General features: G+C 43.4%; 1 protein-coding gene across 2 annotated transcripts in view; it reads left to right on the forward strand.

The window, feature by feature from the left end:
* The window catches only part of adarb2 (adenosine deaminase RNA specific B2 (inactive)), an 832269-nt gene that overhangs the window by 432541 nt on the left and 380987 nt on the right, over positions 1-18741 (forward strand). For both annotated transcript variants that reach the window (XM_063044383.1, XM_063044384.1), the window contains one exon: positions 14209-15161. In XM_063044383.1, the coding sequence (XP_062900453.1) occupies positions 14209-15161 (953 nt within the window). The remainder of the gene's footprint in view (positions 1-14208; positions 15162-18741) is intronic.

Consider the following 18741-nt stretch of genomic DNA (forward strand, 5'->3'; position numbering starts at 1 on the left):
GGAACCTTTCAATAGTTTTACTGAATAGTTTTATAGAAACTGTCCTTAAGTCCAGTGATTCATGCTTTTTGTATCTTCAACAATATAGACGGAGGTGAAGCGAGAACCTCTGGAATGGTGGGTTCTTCGATTATGTTGGCTACTTTTCTGAGGAGGTGTCAAGTATAGACAATATATTCATTGTAATAGCTATGAGAAGTTACAGGAGAATTGTACAAGTTGTGAAATAACGTGGAGAAGATTCAAAATACATTTATTTTCAAAGTATGTATGCAGTATATAACAATAGACAATAGACACTAGGTGCAGGAGTAGGCCATTCGGCCCTTTGAGCCAGCACCACCATTCACTGTGATAATGGCTGATCATCCACAATCAGTATCCAGTTCCTGCCTTATCCCCATAACCTTTGATTCTGCTATCTTTAAGAGTTCTATCCATCTCTTTCTTGAAAGCATCCAGAGACTTGGCCTCCACTGCCTTCTGGGGCAGAGCATTCCATATATCCACCACTCTCTGGGTGAAAAAGTTTTTCCTTAACTCCGTTCTAAATGGCCTACCCCTTATTCTTAAACTGTGGCCTCTGGTTCTGGACTCACCCATCAGCGGGAACATGCTTCCTGCCTCCAGCATGTCCAATCCCTTAATAATCTTATATGTTTCAATAAGATCCCCTCTCAGCCTTCTAAATTCCAGAGTATACAAGTCCAGTCACTCCAATCTTTCGACATATGACAGTCCCACCATCCCGGGAATTAACCTTGTGAACCTACGCTGCACTCCCTCAATAGCAAGAATGTCCTTTCTCAAGTTTAGAGACCAAAACCAAAAATGGGAGGTGTATGGAGGGATATGGTCCGTGTGTAGGTCAGTGGGACTAGGCAGAAAATGGTTCGGCACAGCCAAGAAGGGCCAAAAGGCCTGTTTCTGTGCTGTAGTTTCTATGGTTCTACAGTACTCCAGATGTCTCACCAGGGCCCTGTACAGCTGCAGAAGTACCTCTTTGCTCTTATACTCAATTCCTCTTGTTATAAAGGCCAGCATGCCATGAGCTTTCTTCACTGCCTGCTGTACTTAAATGCTTGCTTTTAGTGACTGATGTACAAGAACACCTAGATCTCGTTGTACTTCCTGTTTTCCTAACTTGACTCCATTTAGATAATAATCTGCCTTCCTGTTCTTACCACCCAAGTTGATAACCTCACATTTATCCATACTAAACTGCATCTGCCACGCATCTGCCCACTCACCCAGCCTGTCCAAGTCACCCTGCATTCTCATAACACCCTCCTCACATTTCACACTACCTCCCAGCTTTGTGTCATCGGCAAATTTGCTAATGTTACTTTTAATTCCCTCATATAAATCATTAATATATATTGTAAACAGCTGCGGTCCCAGCACTGAACCCTGCGGTACCCCACTGGTCACCGCCTGCCATTCCAAAAGGGACCCGTTAATCGCTACTCTTTGTTTTCTGTCAGCCAGCCAATTTTCAATCCATGTCAGCACTCTGCCCCCAATACCATGTGCCCTAATTTTGCCCACTAATCTCCTATGTGAGACTTTATCAAAGGCTTTCTGAAAGTCCAGGTACACTACATCCACTGGCTCTCCCTTGTCTATTTTCATAGTTACATCCTCAAAAAATTCCAGAAGATTAGTCAAACACGATTTTCCCTTCATAAATCCATGCTGACTCGGACCGATCCTGTTACTGCTATCCAGATATGTCGTAATTTCATCTTTTATAATTGACTCCAGCATCTTTCCCACCACCGACGTCAGGCTAACCGGTCGATAATTCCCTGTTTTCTCTCTTCCTCCCTTCTTGAAGAGAGGGCCAACATTAGCCACCCTCCAATCCACAGGAGCTGATCCTGAATCTATAGAACATTGGAAAATGATTACCAATGCGTCCACGATTTCTAAAGCCACCTCCTTAAGTACCCTGGGATGCAGACCATCAGGTCCCGGGGACTTATCAGCCTTCAGACCCAACAGTCTATCCAACACCATTTCCTGCCTAATATAAATTTCCTTCAGTTCATCCATTACCCTAGGTCCTTTGGCCACTATTATATCTGGGAGATTGTTTGTGTCTTCCTGGTGAAGACAGATCCAAAGTACTTGTTCAACTCGTCTGCCATTTCCTTGTTCCCCATAATAAATTCACTCGTTTCTGTTTTCAAGGGCCCAATTTTGGTCTTAACTATTTTTTTCCTTTTCACATACCTAAATAAGCTTTTACTATCCTCCTTTATATTCTTGGCTAGTTTACCTTTGTACCTCATTTTTTCCTCTGCGTATTGTCTTTTTAGTTACCTTCTGTTGCTCTTTAAAAGTTTCCCAATCCTCCGGCTTCCCACTTGTCTTTGCTATGTTATACTTCTTCTCTTTTATTTTTATACTGTCCATTACTTCCCTTGTCAGCCACGGCCTCCCCTTACTCCCCTTAGGATCTTTCTTCCTCTTTGGAACGAACTGATCCTGCACCTTCCGCATTATTCCCAGAAACACTTGCCATTGCTGTTCCACTGTCATCCCTGCTAGGGTATTGTTCCATTGAACTTTGGCCAGCTCCTCCCTCATAGCACCATAGTTCCCTTTGTTCAACTGTAATTCTGACACTTCCGAGTTTCCCTTCTCCCTCTCAAATTGTAGATTAAAACTTATCATATTATGGTCACTACCTCCTAATGGCTCCTTTATCTCGAGGTCCCTGATCAAATCCGGTTCGTTGCACAACACTAAATCTAGAATTGCATTCTCTCTGGTAGGCTCCAGTATAAGCTGTTCTAAGAATCCATGTCGGAGGGACTCCACAAACTCCCTTTCTTGGGGTCCAGTACCAACCTGATTCCTCCAGTCTACCTGCACGTTGAAGTCCCCCATAACAACTGTAGCATTACCTTTGTGACATGCCAATTTTAGCTCTTGATTCAACTTACACCCTACATCTACACTACTGTTTGGGGGCCTGTAGATAACTCCCATTAGGGTCTTTCTACCCTTAGAATTTCTCAGTTCTATCCATACTGACTCTACGTCTCCTGATTCTATGTCCCCCCTCGCAAGGGACTGAATATCATTCCTCACCAACAGAGCCACCCCACCCCCTCTGCCCATCAGTTTGTCCTTTCGATAGGACGTATACCCTTGAATATTCATTTCCCAGGCCCTGTCCACTTGAAGCCAAGTCTCTGTTATTCCCACAACATCATACTTACCAATTTCCAACTGGGCCTCAAGCTCATCCACTTTATTTCTTATACTCCGTGCATCCATATACAATACTTTTAATTCATTACTCCCCCCGACCTCCCATATCAGTTCCTATATCACTTGGCCATACTGTACGATCCCTTCTTGAGCTTTCTGCTCTGTTGATTCTGCTGTCATTCTTAACTTTTCTTATTCTCACTTTCCCTTTATCTCCATCCTTATGTTTCCAGTTCGTCCCCTCCCCCCCACAACTTAGTTTAAACACACCCGTGTTGCAGAGGCAAACCTGCCTGCCAGAATGCTGGTGCCCCACTTATTAAGGTGCAACCCGTCCCTTTTGTACAATTCATCCTTACCCCAGTTGAAGAATGTAAATCCTTGCTTCCTGCACCAGTTCCTCAGCCACACATTCAGATCCATTATCTCCCTGTTCTTGACCACTCCAGCACGGGGGACTGGAAGCAAACTGGAGATAACCACCCTGGAAGTCCTGCTTTTCAGCCTTCTTCCGAGTTCTCTGAAGTCGCGCTGTAGAATGTCATTCCTCTTCTTCCCCACGTCATTTGTGCCGACATGCACCACCACTTCCGGATTTTCACCTTCACTCTTGAAGATTCCCTGCAATCGGTCCGTGACATCCTGGATCCCGGCAGGGATCCTTGAGGTTCATCCACCCTGATAGAGAAAACTATTTGAAACTATTTGGTAAGGAGAAAAAAAAGTCAGGGGTACATAAAGTTTTCCTTTTCCCAGTATTTGGAGGTGGTGTTCAGTTTTCTGCTTAAGGGTCAATACCATTTGCTGCGTATATCAATATTTTGATATTGCCCAAAGCAGGAAATTTCATGAATTCTTCAAGATAACCAAAGGAATGCAAAAAGCCTTTAATAAGTTTAGGGATGGGTTGCAATGTCAATATTCACTCTCAGTGAAATATAAGCAATGTGTTTCAGCAAAACAAAAGAGTAATCATATTCTAATAGGCACAGTGCTGTGGATGAAGTGTTTGGGGTACAATATTTAATGAAGCAACAGATTCATAAAACAGTAGAAGTACTAATGGTACTCTTAAGTTTAATCTTAGATATAAAAGTCAGAATGTAATGATGATACTCGCTAAAACCATATTAAAACCTCATTTAGAGTACTGGGAACACTATGGGGTCTGACATTAATGGATATTGGAGCTTTAAGGAAAGTATACCACAGATTTATTTGAACAGTGACATGTAGAAATAAACAAAACAAATAAGGACTTGAAAAGTTTGGTCTTATCTCATTAGTACAACAGGATAAAATGACAGAACATTTGAAATGGCTCAGTGGAAAAAGGCAGCTATTCCCCAGAGTTGATGGGCAAACAACAAGAGGCTGTGGGGGCAAGGTTGATGTGTTGTGAAAGTCTAACACAAGACATATGAGCAGAGTTAGGTGAATCAGATCAGGTTTAACATCACCAGCTTATGTCATGAAATTTGCTATTTTTGCAGCAGCAGTAAAATGCAGAGGGGAAGAAGCTGTTACTGAATCACTGAGTGTGTGCCTTCATGCTTCTATGCCTCCCTCCTGATGGTAACAGTGAGGCGAAGGCATGATCTAAGTGCTGAGGGTCCTGAATGAGGGATGCTGCCTTCTTGAGGCTTCGCTCCTTGAAGATGTCCTGTGAACCACAGAGGCTAGTGCCTACGATGGAGCTGTCTAAATTTATAAGTCTGTGCAGTTTATTTTGATCCTGTGTAGTAGCAGCTCCCGCCCCCACAACCCCCAATACCGGACAGTGAAGCAGTAAGTTAGAATGCTCTTTATAGTGCATCTGTAGAGTGTCTTTGGTGATATACCAAATCTCCACGAACTCCTAATGAAATATAGACACTGTCGTGCCTTCTTTGTAGCTGAATCGACATGTTGGGCCCAAGATAGATCCTGAGAGATATTGACACCAGGAACTTGAATGTCCATGGAGTCTGCTCTACCATTCCGTCGTAGCTGATTTATTATCCCTGTCAACCTATTCTCCTGCCTTTTCCCTATAACCTTTGATACCCTTACTAATCAAGAACCTAGTGACCTCTGCTTTAAGTAAACCTAGTGACTTGATTTCAACAGCCTTATGTGGCAATGAATTCCACAGATTCACCACACTCCGTTCTAAAGGGACATCCTTCTATTCTGAGGCTGTGCACTGTAAGAAGCATCCTTTCCACGTCCACTCTACTTAAGCTTTTCAACATTTGATATGTTTCAATAAGCTCCCCCTTCATTCTTCTAAATTCCAGCAAGTACAGGTCCAGAGCTATCATACGCTCCTCATACGATAACCCTTACGTTCCCTGAATCATTCTCGTGAACCTCCTCCGAACTCCCTCCAATGTCAGCACAGACGCTCTTAGATAAGGACCCCAGAACTGCTCAGAATACCCCAAGTATGGAGTTTATTTCCGCAACTAGTGTCTGGAAAAAAATGACAATGTCTAATTCAAGCTGAGTGGGAAGCAATGGATGAAAGTTGAAGAACAATGGGAAGGGGATGAGTTAATATAAGTACAATTTTTGGCTCACTTGTGATGGAGAGTGTAAACATGGGTGTCAGTAACAATTGAACATAGTTAAGTGCTTTGCGGAGATGGTGTGCAGAGAAGCTGCATGCCCGACACCTGCTCCTGGAGATGGGGCAAGTCAACAAAACAGCAGAATAGAAAACATAAAATACAAGAGATTCTGCAGATGCTGGACATCCAGAATAACTCATGCTAATTGCTGGAGGAGCTCAGCAGGTCAGGCAGCATCTATGGAGGGGAATAAATGGTCGATGTTTCGGGCCGAGACTCTTGTTGGAGATATTAGCACTCTCTAAAAGAATAGGATACACAAACACTAGACCTCCCAGCACACGCACACACAATTTGTTCCTCCACTGCAATCCCTGTATAATTCCCCCCAACACCTGAAAAATTCAGCTTTCATTGAAGGACCTTCTCACTGTAGTTACACTCACCATTGGTCTGATCTGCCAAATACCATACATTGAACCACTGGCTTCACAACAATAGCTAGGGTTTATTGAACAATGGTAATATTTCCACAACAGTTCCCTCTTGAACAGAAGAAGAAACAACTGAAAGATGGCTGGAAATTCAGAAGTTTGTGCTTTGTTTCTTAAGAATATTTTTTCAACTAATTTGGCGAGTACAGACCCAGAGCTATCAAATGTTCCTCATATGATAACCCTTCCTTTCCCAGAATCATCCTTGTGAACCTCCTCTGAACCCTCTCCAATGCCAGCACATCTTTTCTAAGATGAGCAGCCCAAAACTGTTCACATTACTCAAGGTGAGGCCTCACAATTGCCTTATAAAGCCTCAGTATCACACCCCTGCTCGTAACATTTAAAACAGAGATGTGGAGAAATTTCTTTAGCCAGAGGGTGGTGAATTTGTGGAATTTGTTACCACAGGCAGCTGTGGAGGCCAGGTCGTTGGGTGTATTCAAGGCAGAGCTTGATAGGTTCTTGATTGGACACGGTATCAAAGGTTACGGGGAGAAGGCCAGGAACTGGGGACAAGAAGGATCAGCCATGATTGAATGGTGGAGCAGACTTGATGGGCCAAATGGCTTAATTCTGCTTTTATGTCTTGTGGTCTTATGGACTTTTAAACTGGTCACTTTGTTTAATTGTAGGTGCCAACAGTATACAGGAAACCCTTTGGCTTTTAAAGCACAGGGCAGTGATAAAGTGACAGTAATCGAATATAATGTTTTTATTAGGCAGTTATAATCAGCACAGGAGATTTTAAAAAAAATAACCATTTCCTCACATGAATAATCATCGCCTGGTTTACCAGAGCAAGCTCAGCTAATTAAAAATATTTATCTTTGCATTATTTTCTAAATGTTCAATTAAAAGATAAATGTGCATTCCCTGTTGCCTCAGGAATTTTAGAGCTTCACAAGAACCACTTGGAAGTTGATTTTTTAAGATCATTTTAAATGGTCATATTGTAATATTATGGGAATTGCTTTATCAATGCTGCATGTCTTCGGCAGGAAGGAATTACTCAAATCGTAATGCAGACTCAGTAAGGTTTTCCCACAACACTTAATTTTAGACATTACAACCATATAATAAAAATGTCTGGTTCACAAGATTATCCATATAATTTTCTCGCAAAAAATTTGACCAAAAGCAATTACAGATCTGTTGGCTGAGTTCCCCCATATGGCATGGGACAACCAAATAGTTATGATCCATATGCAAGCATATGCAATCTCTCAGCTGTCCAGCAGCACCTTAATCATTATATCCTCACTTCACACCAGACCCTACCTCTGTGCAGACTGGTGTAAAGCATCAATGCATCATTCCACTGGAATGGACCTAACCTACAGGACGATTGGGCAATTGTTTGGCCTGTGACACCTCCCCACCTCGGAACTTCTATCACTGAGCTGCAGTGTGCAGGTGACAACTGCCTAGGCCCACGTCTGGGGACCAAGCTCCATGTCATCATCAACTCATATGCTGAATGATACAGCAGAATCGGCTTTACAATTAACATCCTCAAAAAAAAGGATCCCTTAATAAACTGCTCTCACTCTATAGCACTGCCCTCCAACAGAAAATGTCCATGTCAAAATCCTCAGAAAATCTCAGGAGCGATCAATCATTCAAGTTCACCATTACCTTCAGTTCATAGCCTTTGGCCAGCTGGGAAAGAAAGTACTTGAAGAACAGGATGTCAAACCTAGTACAAAACAACCATGCACCTCTGAAACTATTAAGAGCAAGCAAGCTTCTCAAAGCACAGGAAAGATAGCTCACACGCTGTCAGCCAAGTCCATTGGAAGGATAGTTAGGTCAATGCTAGTGGCCTCTCCCAGTACTTATCTACAGAATTGACACCCTATTGAAATCTGATGGTGTTAGGTGTCTGGGCAGTGGAAAGCCACATGTTCTAAAAGCCTCTTAAAGATAAAGGTTAACTTTATTGGTCTTATGTACTTTACAATGAAATGTGTTGCTTGTATTATTTTATTTTTTCCCTCTATATCTGGGTGCAGCCCACATATGTCACCATGCTTCTGGCACCAACGTAGCATTACTAATGCTACTAACCATAACCTTACGTCTTTGGAACGTGGGAGGAAGCTGGAGGACCCAGAGGAAACCCAGGCGGTCACAGGGAGAGTGTACCGGCTGCTTCTCGACAGTGTCAGGAATCAAATGCCAATCAGTGGCCGCTGGCATTGTAAACTCATTTCCCTAACCCCTAGCAACATCCCTACAGATTTCTGGGGACTTCTGTCTTGTAATTGCTCAAAATGAAGTGGAAGTATTTGGGTTGGCGTAGTCCATTAGTACAGGGTATGTCAAAGGAGTTCACCTCCACACATCACACCCCACCTGCTCATAAAGCACTTCCGGTGGTAGATTGTGCAAGGCCCACTTTGGTCTCATCAGTCTCCTCAGAGTCCTCAGAACTAGAATGGGGACATTACCCTCTAATACCAAATGAGAGCCTGAGAAAAATGAGAGAGAATCCAGTGCCCATTTCACTTCTCTTTTCACCCACATCAACTGCAGTGTACAGTGTTTTCACATATTTCTTTTGAAACCTAATAAATTTTTGTCCGTGCATTTAATTTAACACAATTCAGACTGACTTGCAATAAGCCTGTACTATACTATGACCAACTCACATTGATAAAAAAAAAATACAGCAATAAATACTTCAGTTAGAATGTGGTAAAGATTAATTTAAATCCACTTGGTCTGGCAGCTCATTCCACACTCTTACAATCCTCTAAGTGAAGAAGTTTCCCTTCATGTTCCCCTTAAACTTTTCTCCTATCACCCTTAACCTCAAGATGTAGTCCCACCCAACCTCAGTGAAAAAAGCTACTTACATTTACCCTATCTATACCCCTCATAATTTAGCATACCTCTATCAATCTCCTCTCAATCTTCTATCTTCCAAGGAGCGAAATCCTAACCTACTCAATCTTTCCTTTCAACTCAGGTCCTCCGGACCCAGCAACATCCTTTCGCTATACTCTTTCAACCTTATTTACATGTTTCCTGTCAGTAGGTGACCAAAACTGTGCACAATACTCCAAATTAGGCCTTACCAATATCTTATACATCACATGAGAATGTCACGATCTCTCTCCATTTAGATAATAATCGGCATTTTGACTCCTCCTACCAAAGTACATGACCTCGCCCTTCACCACACTAAACTCCATTTGTCAGGTTTTGACACAGTCAATCAATCTATCTATGCCCAGAGCCAGAATTAGAGCATCCTCATCAGAATCTTCATATGAGCAGCAAACCTGGAAACTTTACATTTGGTTCCCTCCTCCAGGCCATGAATGAAGACAGTAAACAACTGAGGACCTAGAACTGATCTCCGCAGTATTCCATTGGTACATTTCTCCAGACTGAAGATGACTCATACTCTTGTGCTCTCTAGGTGACAGATAGTTTTGAAACCATCCTGATATATTTCCTCTGCATCTAACTTAGATCACAGAGGATGGCAATTCTTCATTTCAGCCATAATGGTGACCATAATTGATGAAATTCAGTTAAGATATAGAAAGAAAATTGAGCAGTAATTAGAGAGAGGACAGCATGTTTACAGACTCAAGAGAACCTTTGGAACTGAAAGAACTTTGTATAACAATGGCTTTGGGTGTGATTTTGAGTTTTAAAAAAAGTCCTACATCTTAGCTTCTTAAAGAATGTAGAAGATTGAGAGGAGATTTGATGGAGGTATACAAAATTATAAGGGGCAGAGATAGGGTAAATGTAAGCAGGCTGAGGTTGGGTGGGACTACAGCCAGAGGTCATGGGTTAAAGGTATGAGGTCAAATGTTTAAGGGGGCCACGAGGGGAGACTTCTTCACTCAGAGGGTCGAGAGAGTCTGGAACGAGTTGCCAGTGCAAGTGATGTAAGCGAGCTCGATTTCCACATTCAATGGAAATTCTGATAGTTCGCAAATGTATGTAAAATAATAGTTTTGGATAGGTACATGGATAGTAGGGGTCTGAAGAGCTATAGCCTTGTTGAATGTTGCAGATAGGAGCAGGCAGTTTAAGTGGGTTGGCACAGACTAGATTGGCCAAATGGCCTGTTTCTGTGCTGTACTTTTCTATGACTAAGAATGCAACTTCCTTTCAGCATACTGAAGTTCATTGTACACTTGGGAATTTTTTTACCTTAAAATAAAAACATGAAATTGAAATTCTTTTTGTGTAAAAAGAATCCCAAATATGATCATCTGTATGTGTATATATAGTTCCCTCCTTCTTTAAGTAGATTTATCCCTTGCACATTCCAAAAATAACCTGAAAAGTTAGCTAGATTTTGCACTTCTGAAGTGTTCTGGTTTCGTAATTTATTTTACTTTCAGTGTACCATAATACTGTTAAAAAGACTGATCAGCAACTTCCAGAACATCACCAGTCCAATGAAGCAGGCAGATACTTAAAGTGAAAAGTTAATCCTGACACCAGCACAAACTAATCAGTATACACAGATTCTCGGGGACAAATGTCAGAATGGATTAAAATCATTGGGCTGAGGCAGATTTACCAGCTGTTGTGATGAACCCTTCCTCTGGTACAAATTTGTCAGCACTCCAGTAAAATTCCAGCAGCAGGCTGCATTTGTACATTCTAATCGGTGACGGTGCTACTTTCCACAAGCCACTGATATGAGAATTCGAAGAATGCAGCTAGCTCACCGTCCATCAGCTCAAGATCAGATTTGACTCCAATACAATCTGTGTGGAGTTTGCATGCTCCTCCTGTGACCATATGGGTTTTTTTTAGATTATGAGAACACTCAGTCCTCGTTTATTGTCATTTAGAAATGCATACATGCATTAAGAAATGATACAATGTTCCTCCAGAGTGATATCACAGAAAAACAGGACAAACCAAAGACTAACACTGACAGAACCACATAATTATAACATATAGTTACAGCAGTGCAAAGCAATACCATAATTTGATGAAGAGCAGACCATGGGCACGGTAAAAAAAAGTCTCAAAGTCCCATTCGACTCCCGAGTCCCCGATAGCAGGCGGCAAAAGGGAGAAACTCCCTGCCATAAACCTCCAGGCACCAACAACTGCCGATGCCTTGGAAGCAGCCGACACTGAGTCCGTCCGTCCAAAAACTTCGAGCCTCCGACCAGCCCCTCCAATACAGCCTCCCGAGTGCCATCCTCTGCCAAGCGCCTTCAACCTCGCCCCGGCCGCCAAAACAAGCAAAGCCGAGGATTCGGGGCCTTCTGCTCCGGAGATTCCGGACCACAAAGTAGCAGCGGCAGCGAAGCGGGCATTCCAGAAGTTTCTCCAGATGTTCCTCCATACTCTCACGTTTGTCTCCATCAAATCAGAATTGTGCATGGTACCCTACTTGACAGATTACAGATATCATTCACCGGAGTGGCCGCACGTGCTGCGTCGCGCCGCCATCTTCTCCTCTGAATGCTCCATTTTCTTTTCTTTCCACATCCATACCATTGATTCTAATGCTGAATATGACTAAAGGGACATTCCTTTTGCAAATTTACAACTATTCTGAGTAAGGCCACCAGTTCACTACGAATGAACATCGATTGAACTTTGTAGCACGGAGATGCGTCAAACTGAAGGGGACCAGATTTATTTGGATAGGTCACTTCCACCCCACACAGAGGGATTTACATCCCTGGCTCACTTGGATATGAGGAAAGCACGGGTTAGCAGTTCTGATGAAGGGTTTCGGACCAAAATGTCGACTGTTCATTCCCTTCTACAGGTGCTGCCCGACTCAATTAGTTCCCTTAACATTTTGTGTGTGTTGAGCAAGAGTTAACATTTCATCACGGTGGTAGGTCACTGATCCGTGGCATTAACTATTTCTGTCTCCACAAAAGCTGTCATACACGCTGAGATTCTCCAGCATTTTGGGTTTAATTCAGAATGCAGCATTATATTACATTTGAATATTTTTAATCCATCTGCTCTGATAACATGTCCAATCTTTGTGCCAGTGCATTGTACATCCAGCGTTGTTGCAGTCCTAAGTTATTTTTGACATAGTTTTCTAAGCGTCCACAACAAGCAATGTTGTTATTTTCCCTGAAATCTCAAAATACTTTGAAGAACAGAGAAGGGATTGGACCCAGCCTAGAATAAGCAACTTATGAAAACACAGGGCAAAAAAATCACAGTTGTACAGTCATAAAATACGGTCAAGACCAATTCACTCATGATAAGAAAAGAAAACTGTTTGTGGCAGACAAGCACAAGAAAATCTGCAGTTGCTGGGAATCCGAAGCAACACACACAAAATGGTGGAGGAACTCAGCAGGCCAGGCAGCGTCTATGGAAATAAGTAAACAGTCACCGTTTTGGGCCTTGATAAGGTGCCACACATAAGGCTGCTTAACAAAATAAAATCCTATGGTGTTGCAAGAAAGATACTGCAATTGATAGAGGAATGGCTGACAGGCAGGAGGCAGCAAGTGGGAATAAAAGGGGCTTTTTTTCTGTTTGGCTGCCGGTGTTTCTGTTTGACTAGTGGTGTTCCTCAGGGGTCAGTATAGGGACCACTACATCTCACAGTGTTTAGACCATATGACATAGGAGCAGAATTAGGCCATCTGGCCCATCGAGTCTGCTCCACCATTCCATCATGGCTGATAATTTTTTCTTCTCCTCCTCAAGCCCAGTTCTTGGCCTTCTCCCTGTAACCTTCAATGCCATGTCCAATCAAGAACCTATCAATTTCTGCCTTAAATACACCCAACGATTTGTCAAGATTTGGATAATGGAATTGATGGCTTTGTGGCAAAGTTTGCAAAGTTAGGTGGAGGGGTAGGTAGTGCTGAGGAAGCAATGCAATTGCAGCAGGACTTAGACAAATTGGAAGAATGGGCAAAAAAGTGGCAGACTGAATACAGAGTTGGGAAATATATGATAATGCATTTTGGAAAAAGGAACAATAGAGCAGACTATTATCTAAATGGGGAGAAGGTTCAAACATCAGAGGTGCAGAGGGACTTAGGAGTCCTCATGCAAGACTCCCAGAAGGTTAATTTACAGGTTCAGTCTGTGGTTAAAAAAAGGCAAATGCGATGCTGATATTTATTTAAAGGGGAATAGAATATAAAAGCAAGGAGATAATACTGAGCCTTTATGAGACACTAGTCAGGCCACACTTGAAGTATTATCAACAGTTCTGGGCCCCATATCTCAGAAAGGATGCGTTGTCATTGGGGAGGGTCCAGAGGAGTTCACAAGGATGATTCTGGGAACGAAGGGGTTAACATGTGAGGAGTGTTTGGCAGCTTTGGACCTGTACTCACTGGAACTTAGAAGAATGCAAGGGGTTCTCATTGTAACCTACTGAATGTCCTTAGGACTAGTTAGGGTGGATGTGGAGAGGATGTTTCCTATGGTGGGGGTATCTAGAAGTAGAGGGCACAGCCTCAAAATAGAGGGGCGACCTTTTAGAATAGAGGTAAGGAGGAATTTTTTTCAGCCAGAGCGTGCTGAATCTGTGGAATGCTCTGCCACAGACTGCAGTGGAGGCCAAGTCTGTGCATATATTTAAGGCAGAAGTTGATAGTTTCCTGATCGGTCAGGGCATCAAAGGATATGGAAAGAAGGAAGGTGTCCGGGGTTGAGTGGGATCCAGGATCAGCTATGATGGAATGGCGGAGCAGACTTGATGGGCTAAATGGCCTAATTCTGCTCCTGTGTCTTATGGTCTTATGGTCACATCTGTTAACCCACAAGAATAGCTACTGGAGACCTGCAGATCCGCAGAAACGAATTAGTACCTAAGGGAGTCTGCAGATTGTAAGAATTCTCTTTCCCTAGAAGCAAAAAAGTTTGTATTGTAGCCTGCTTTGGTGATTCGGTTGAAATACGGGTTCGGTCACACAGTAACTGTACCATCCCCTTGTTTTTTTTTTAAACAGGTACCAGTAGCGTGGAGGTAAAGGAGAATCGTAATGTAGGTAACTTATCGTTGGAAGATCATACACGGACCTCTGGTGATCGGCAAGTCTTTCGCTGTACGGACATATCCAGAAGTGGAGCATCGGGATTGAAAAGGAAAAGGCCACTGGAGGAAGGGAACAATGGACACATGCACCCTAAGGTGCAGCTGAAATGTAAGAAATTGTCATGGTCAGTGATGCCAAAGAATGCCCTTGTGCAGCTAAATGAGCTGAAGCCCGGACTACAGTATAAGATGGTCTCTCAAACCGGACCTGTGCACGCGCCCATTTTCGCCATTGCAGTCGAAGTGAATGGCTCTCTCTTTGAGGGCACGGGACCCACCAAAAAGAAAGCAAAGATGAGGGCAGCGGAGATGGCCCTGCAGTCTTTTGTGCAGTTCCCGAATGCTTCCCAGGCCCATTTCGCCATGGGGAACTGCGTAAACCCCAGCGCGGACTTCACGTCCGACCAGGCCGACTTCCCCAACACACTGTTCAAAGAGTTCGAGCCCTCGGTGCAGAGCGATGGCCTGACTTGCTGCAGTCCTGCTGACAACGAGCTGCTGTACGGTGGTTGGCGGCATGGACGAGTACTTTGCCACACGTTGGACTTAATGGTCCAAGCCAAACAGAACAAGCACAAGATGTCGTTCCCAGCAGCTGGCAATAAGAACCCAGTCGAGATGTTAAATGAGCTGCGCCCGGGACTGAGATACGTGTGCCTCTCGGAGACAGTGGAGAGGCACATCAAGAAATTTGTGATGGCAGTGAGGGTGGATGGGAGAACGTTTGAAGGCACGGGACGCAGCAAGAAGCTGGCAAAAGCCCAGACTGCACAAGCTGTTCTTCAAGCTCTCTTTAACATCCCGCCAGTGCCCAGTGGAAAGCCTTGTCAAATGCCTGACAGGAATAAATGTCCTCGTTTACCACAGGTGAGAATTGCCTGCCAGCCTTTGGCAGACCTTGGAAATTTCACACCGGGTCGTTGGCTGATCTCAGGTAACCTTCATTTACACAGTATGGTAGACGAGAGAGAGATGATGCAAAATAATTGCAAGGTGTTGAGCCATGAAACACATTTCAATCTACCTATGGTTTTGCAGAAGCCTTAGTAAATTAATGGAAAGTTCAGTCTCTGCAGCAAAGTTACTTTTTAATACAGATTTTTAAGAGCTTTTGTCAATAAAACACAGATGCAAGGGTACAAAATATATATCAGATGGTTTCTTCTTTGAGGGTATAAAGAAAAACGTATGAAGAAAATTAGCACTGCAAATATGATGTCATTAGAGCTAATGTTGCTTTACAGAAGTGACCAATTTTGCAAGATCACTCTATTTATCAAACAAAATGGAGCTTTAAATGAGGTGTCCAATCCGTTAGAGACTGCAACTGTCTAAGGATGGGCAGTCACCTTTTGGCTCTCTTGTGCGCAAACCGGTGCTGGTGATGTCAGGAATGATCAATAGGAATGACAATTGGTTGTTGTACAATAAAAGGACTCTCGGCCTAAGGTGATCGGGGTGAAAGAAGGTACCTGGTTGGAGAGCAGGCACTGATAGCTGAAGGGAGAGGACAGACATTGGCGGGGTAAGCTCTGAGACTCAAGGAAATCTGGGGGCAGCACAATGGTGTAGTTACTAGCTCTGTGCTTGAGATGCAGGTTCCATCTTGGTTGCTAGAGTTTGCATGGTTTTCCCTCCGACTTCGAGTGCTTCCTCCATGTTCAAATAGTTCAAATGGTTCAAGTTAATATACTGTTTACAATTTGAAAATCTTACTCTTCGCAGACATCCACGAAACAAAAAAGAAACACCAAAGAATGAATGACAGAAACACTGAAACCCCCAAAGCAGCAGCCGAAGCATCAAACGCCCCCCCCCGGCAAAATCACCAACCCCTCCCCTTCCCCCACCGTGCAAGGGTCTCCTGTTTCATCCCACCTCCCGAAGATGTGCACAATAAAGTGGCCTTAGTGTGTTGGTTGAGTGTAGCGTCTGAGGGGAGTTAATGAGAAAATGGGAAGAATAAAAGATGAAATTAATGTAAATGGTGATATGTGAATGGTTGGATGGTTGAAGGGCGGTACAATCGCAATGTACATGGGTTTGTTCCAATGTAATATCTCTCTCTGCTGCTCTCCAGGGCTGCCTATGGATCATTTCACAAAAGAGAAACCTGGACCAAACTAGGCCAATTCATACTGTTGTCTCCAGCCTGGTCTCTGATGGTTTCTCCACAAGGAGGTATTCTTCTTTGTCCAAGTAAAAACATTGACGCTGTACCAATAGCAAAGGAATTGTGACACTTGCACATCAGATTAAGTCCCCACTGACCATTCCGTGAGCCTTGAGCAACCTAAAATAAACAGAAATTAAAGGCCAAATGGAACAGTCGTGGGATTGTAAATCACCTTGCCTGATTCGGTTACATTCAACTCCACTCAATCATTGCTCCTCTCAGCCATTCCATTTTGTTAAAGGAGCACAGAAACCCTCACACCAAGTTGAAGTCAGTCCAGTGAGTAGCACAGCAGGTCTGTGAGAATCCAATGATTGTAAAAGCCTGAAGGCCTTGGTGTTCCTTTTCCTAAGGGGAAGAAGCAGAGGTGATCTGATGGAGAGGATGATCAGATGGTGAAAGCCTCAGTGGGGTGGATTCGTGGAGATGTTCTGCTCCTGAATAAGTCCAAAATCAGAGGCAATAAATCTATTAATAAACCCAGTAAAGGCTTGAGAGGTCTACTTTACTCTGAACAAAGAGAAACAGAGGCAAATGTTATTAATGCACTGAAGAGATAATTTAATAAATACTTAGAGGGGAACGGCGTAGAAGAATACACTAACAAATTTGGATGATACATAGAAACATAGAATGAAGAGGATGGATATTGGGCACGAGCAGATCTACTAGGCCAATGTCCATTCTCTGTGCTGTTAAATCTTTTGGAATTAAATTGAAACAGAGGCCCTTGTTGGTCCCGGTTAGGAATTATCAGGAAAAATGGAAATTGAAAGTGGTGCCTAGTTGTACCCGCTACCCAGAGACAAATGGCTCTTTCCTACAGACAGATGGATGGACAATCCAAATTTCACCCCTCAAGTGACCAATGTGAGCACACCACTTGCACTAGATTTCTGATAGCAAATCATCACAGAGAACAACAAAACTGAAGTGGCAGCATTTCAGAAGCACATCAGAAGCAGGACATCTTCACCCCATTACTAAAGGCTCAGGAGGTGGATTCAAAACTGTCTGCTCCACCCATGACCTGAGAATGGCATCTGAAATTGTCCAAAACGCCCGGAGTCCAATGTTGGTCATGGGAACCACAAATGCTCTCTCTGAGTTTGGTGTAAGAGACATCCCATAATATTATTATCCCTAAAGAGTCATTAATGTAATGAAACCTCCCTGCATACAATACAGCCTGCACTACCAATGTAACTTACTATAATTGCTCATCCAACATACACTGTGCATTCATTGTCAATCCAAAATGCACTTAGCAGGCATTGTTTGTCCTTTTAGTCCCTGTGAGCAGTTTGACAATTCCTGAGGCAGTTCAGAATCAACCATATTGATGTGCATTTAGACCTTGTCTAAAGTGGCGCATATAAAATGCTGGAGGAACTCAGAAGGTCTGGCAGCATCTGTGGAAAGGAATAAAGAGGTGACATTTCAGGCCAAGACCCTTCACCAGGACTAAGAGAAAAAAGGGGGAAGAAATCAAAATAAGAAAGTGAGAGGGAGGGAAGGGAGTACAAGCTAGAAGGTGATAGGTGAATCCAGATGAGGGGAAAGGTAGGTAGGTGGGGGAGGGGCATGAAGTGAGAAGCTGGGACGTGATAGGTGGAAAAGGCAAAGGGTTGGAAAAAGGAGGAATCTGATAGGAGAGGAGAGTGAACCATGGGAGAAATGGAAGAAGGAGGAGGGGACCCAGTGGAAGGTGATGGGCAGGTGAGGAGAAGAGAAGGGGTAAGAGGGGAGCCAGAATGAGGAATAAAAAAAGAGAGAAGGGGAAGGGGAGGGAGAAATTATCTGAAGTTAGAGAAGTCAATGTTCATGCTCTCAGGTTTGAGGCCACCCAAGCAGAATATGAGGTGTTGCTCCTCCAACCTGACGGTTGCATCAAGGACTGCCATGTCAGATTGGGAATGGGGATGGAATCGAAGTGGTTGGCCACCCAGAAATTCTACTTGTTACTGATGGAGCAGAGATGCTCGACAAAGTGGTCCCTGAATCTGCGTCGGGTCTCCCTGATGCAGAGGTGGCCGATCCGGGAGCACTGGAGGCCATAGATGGCCCTGACAGACTGGCATTGAGGTCAGTCACAGGTGAAGTCAGCTTGTCTACGTAAGGATAGCAAATTTCCATGAGCTGTAGAAACCAGCTTTTACAGCAGCCCTGCTATTCCATGCTCACTCTGACTGATCCTATCTGGTTCCAGATTTTATTTAATTAACCACATTTAAACTTCCCAGTTACTGTGATGAGGATTTGAATTTACAT

This window comes from Mobula hypostoma, chromosome 3 (assembly GCF_963921235.1).
Source record: "Mobula hypostoma chromosome 3, sMobHyp1.1, whole genome shotgun sequence".
Taxonomy (NCBI): Eukaryota; Metazoa; Chordata; class Chondrichthyes; order Myliobatiformes; family Myliobatidae; genus Mobula; species Mobula hypostoma.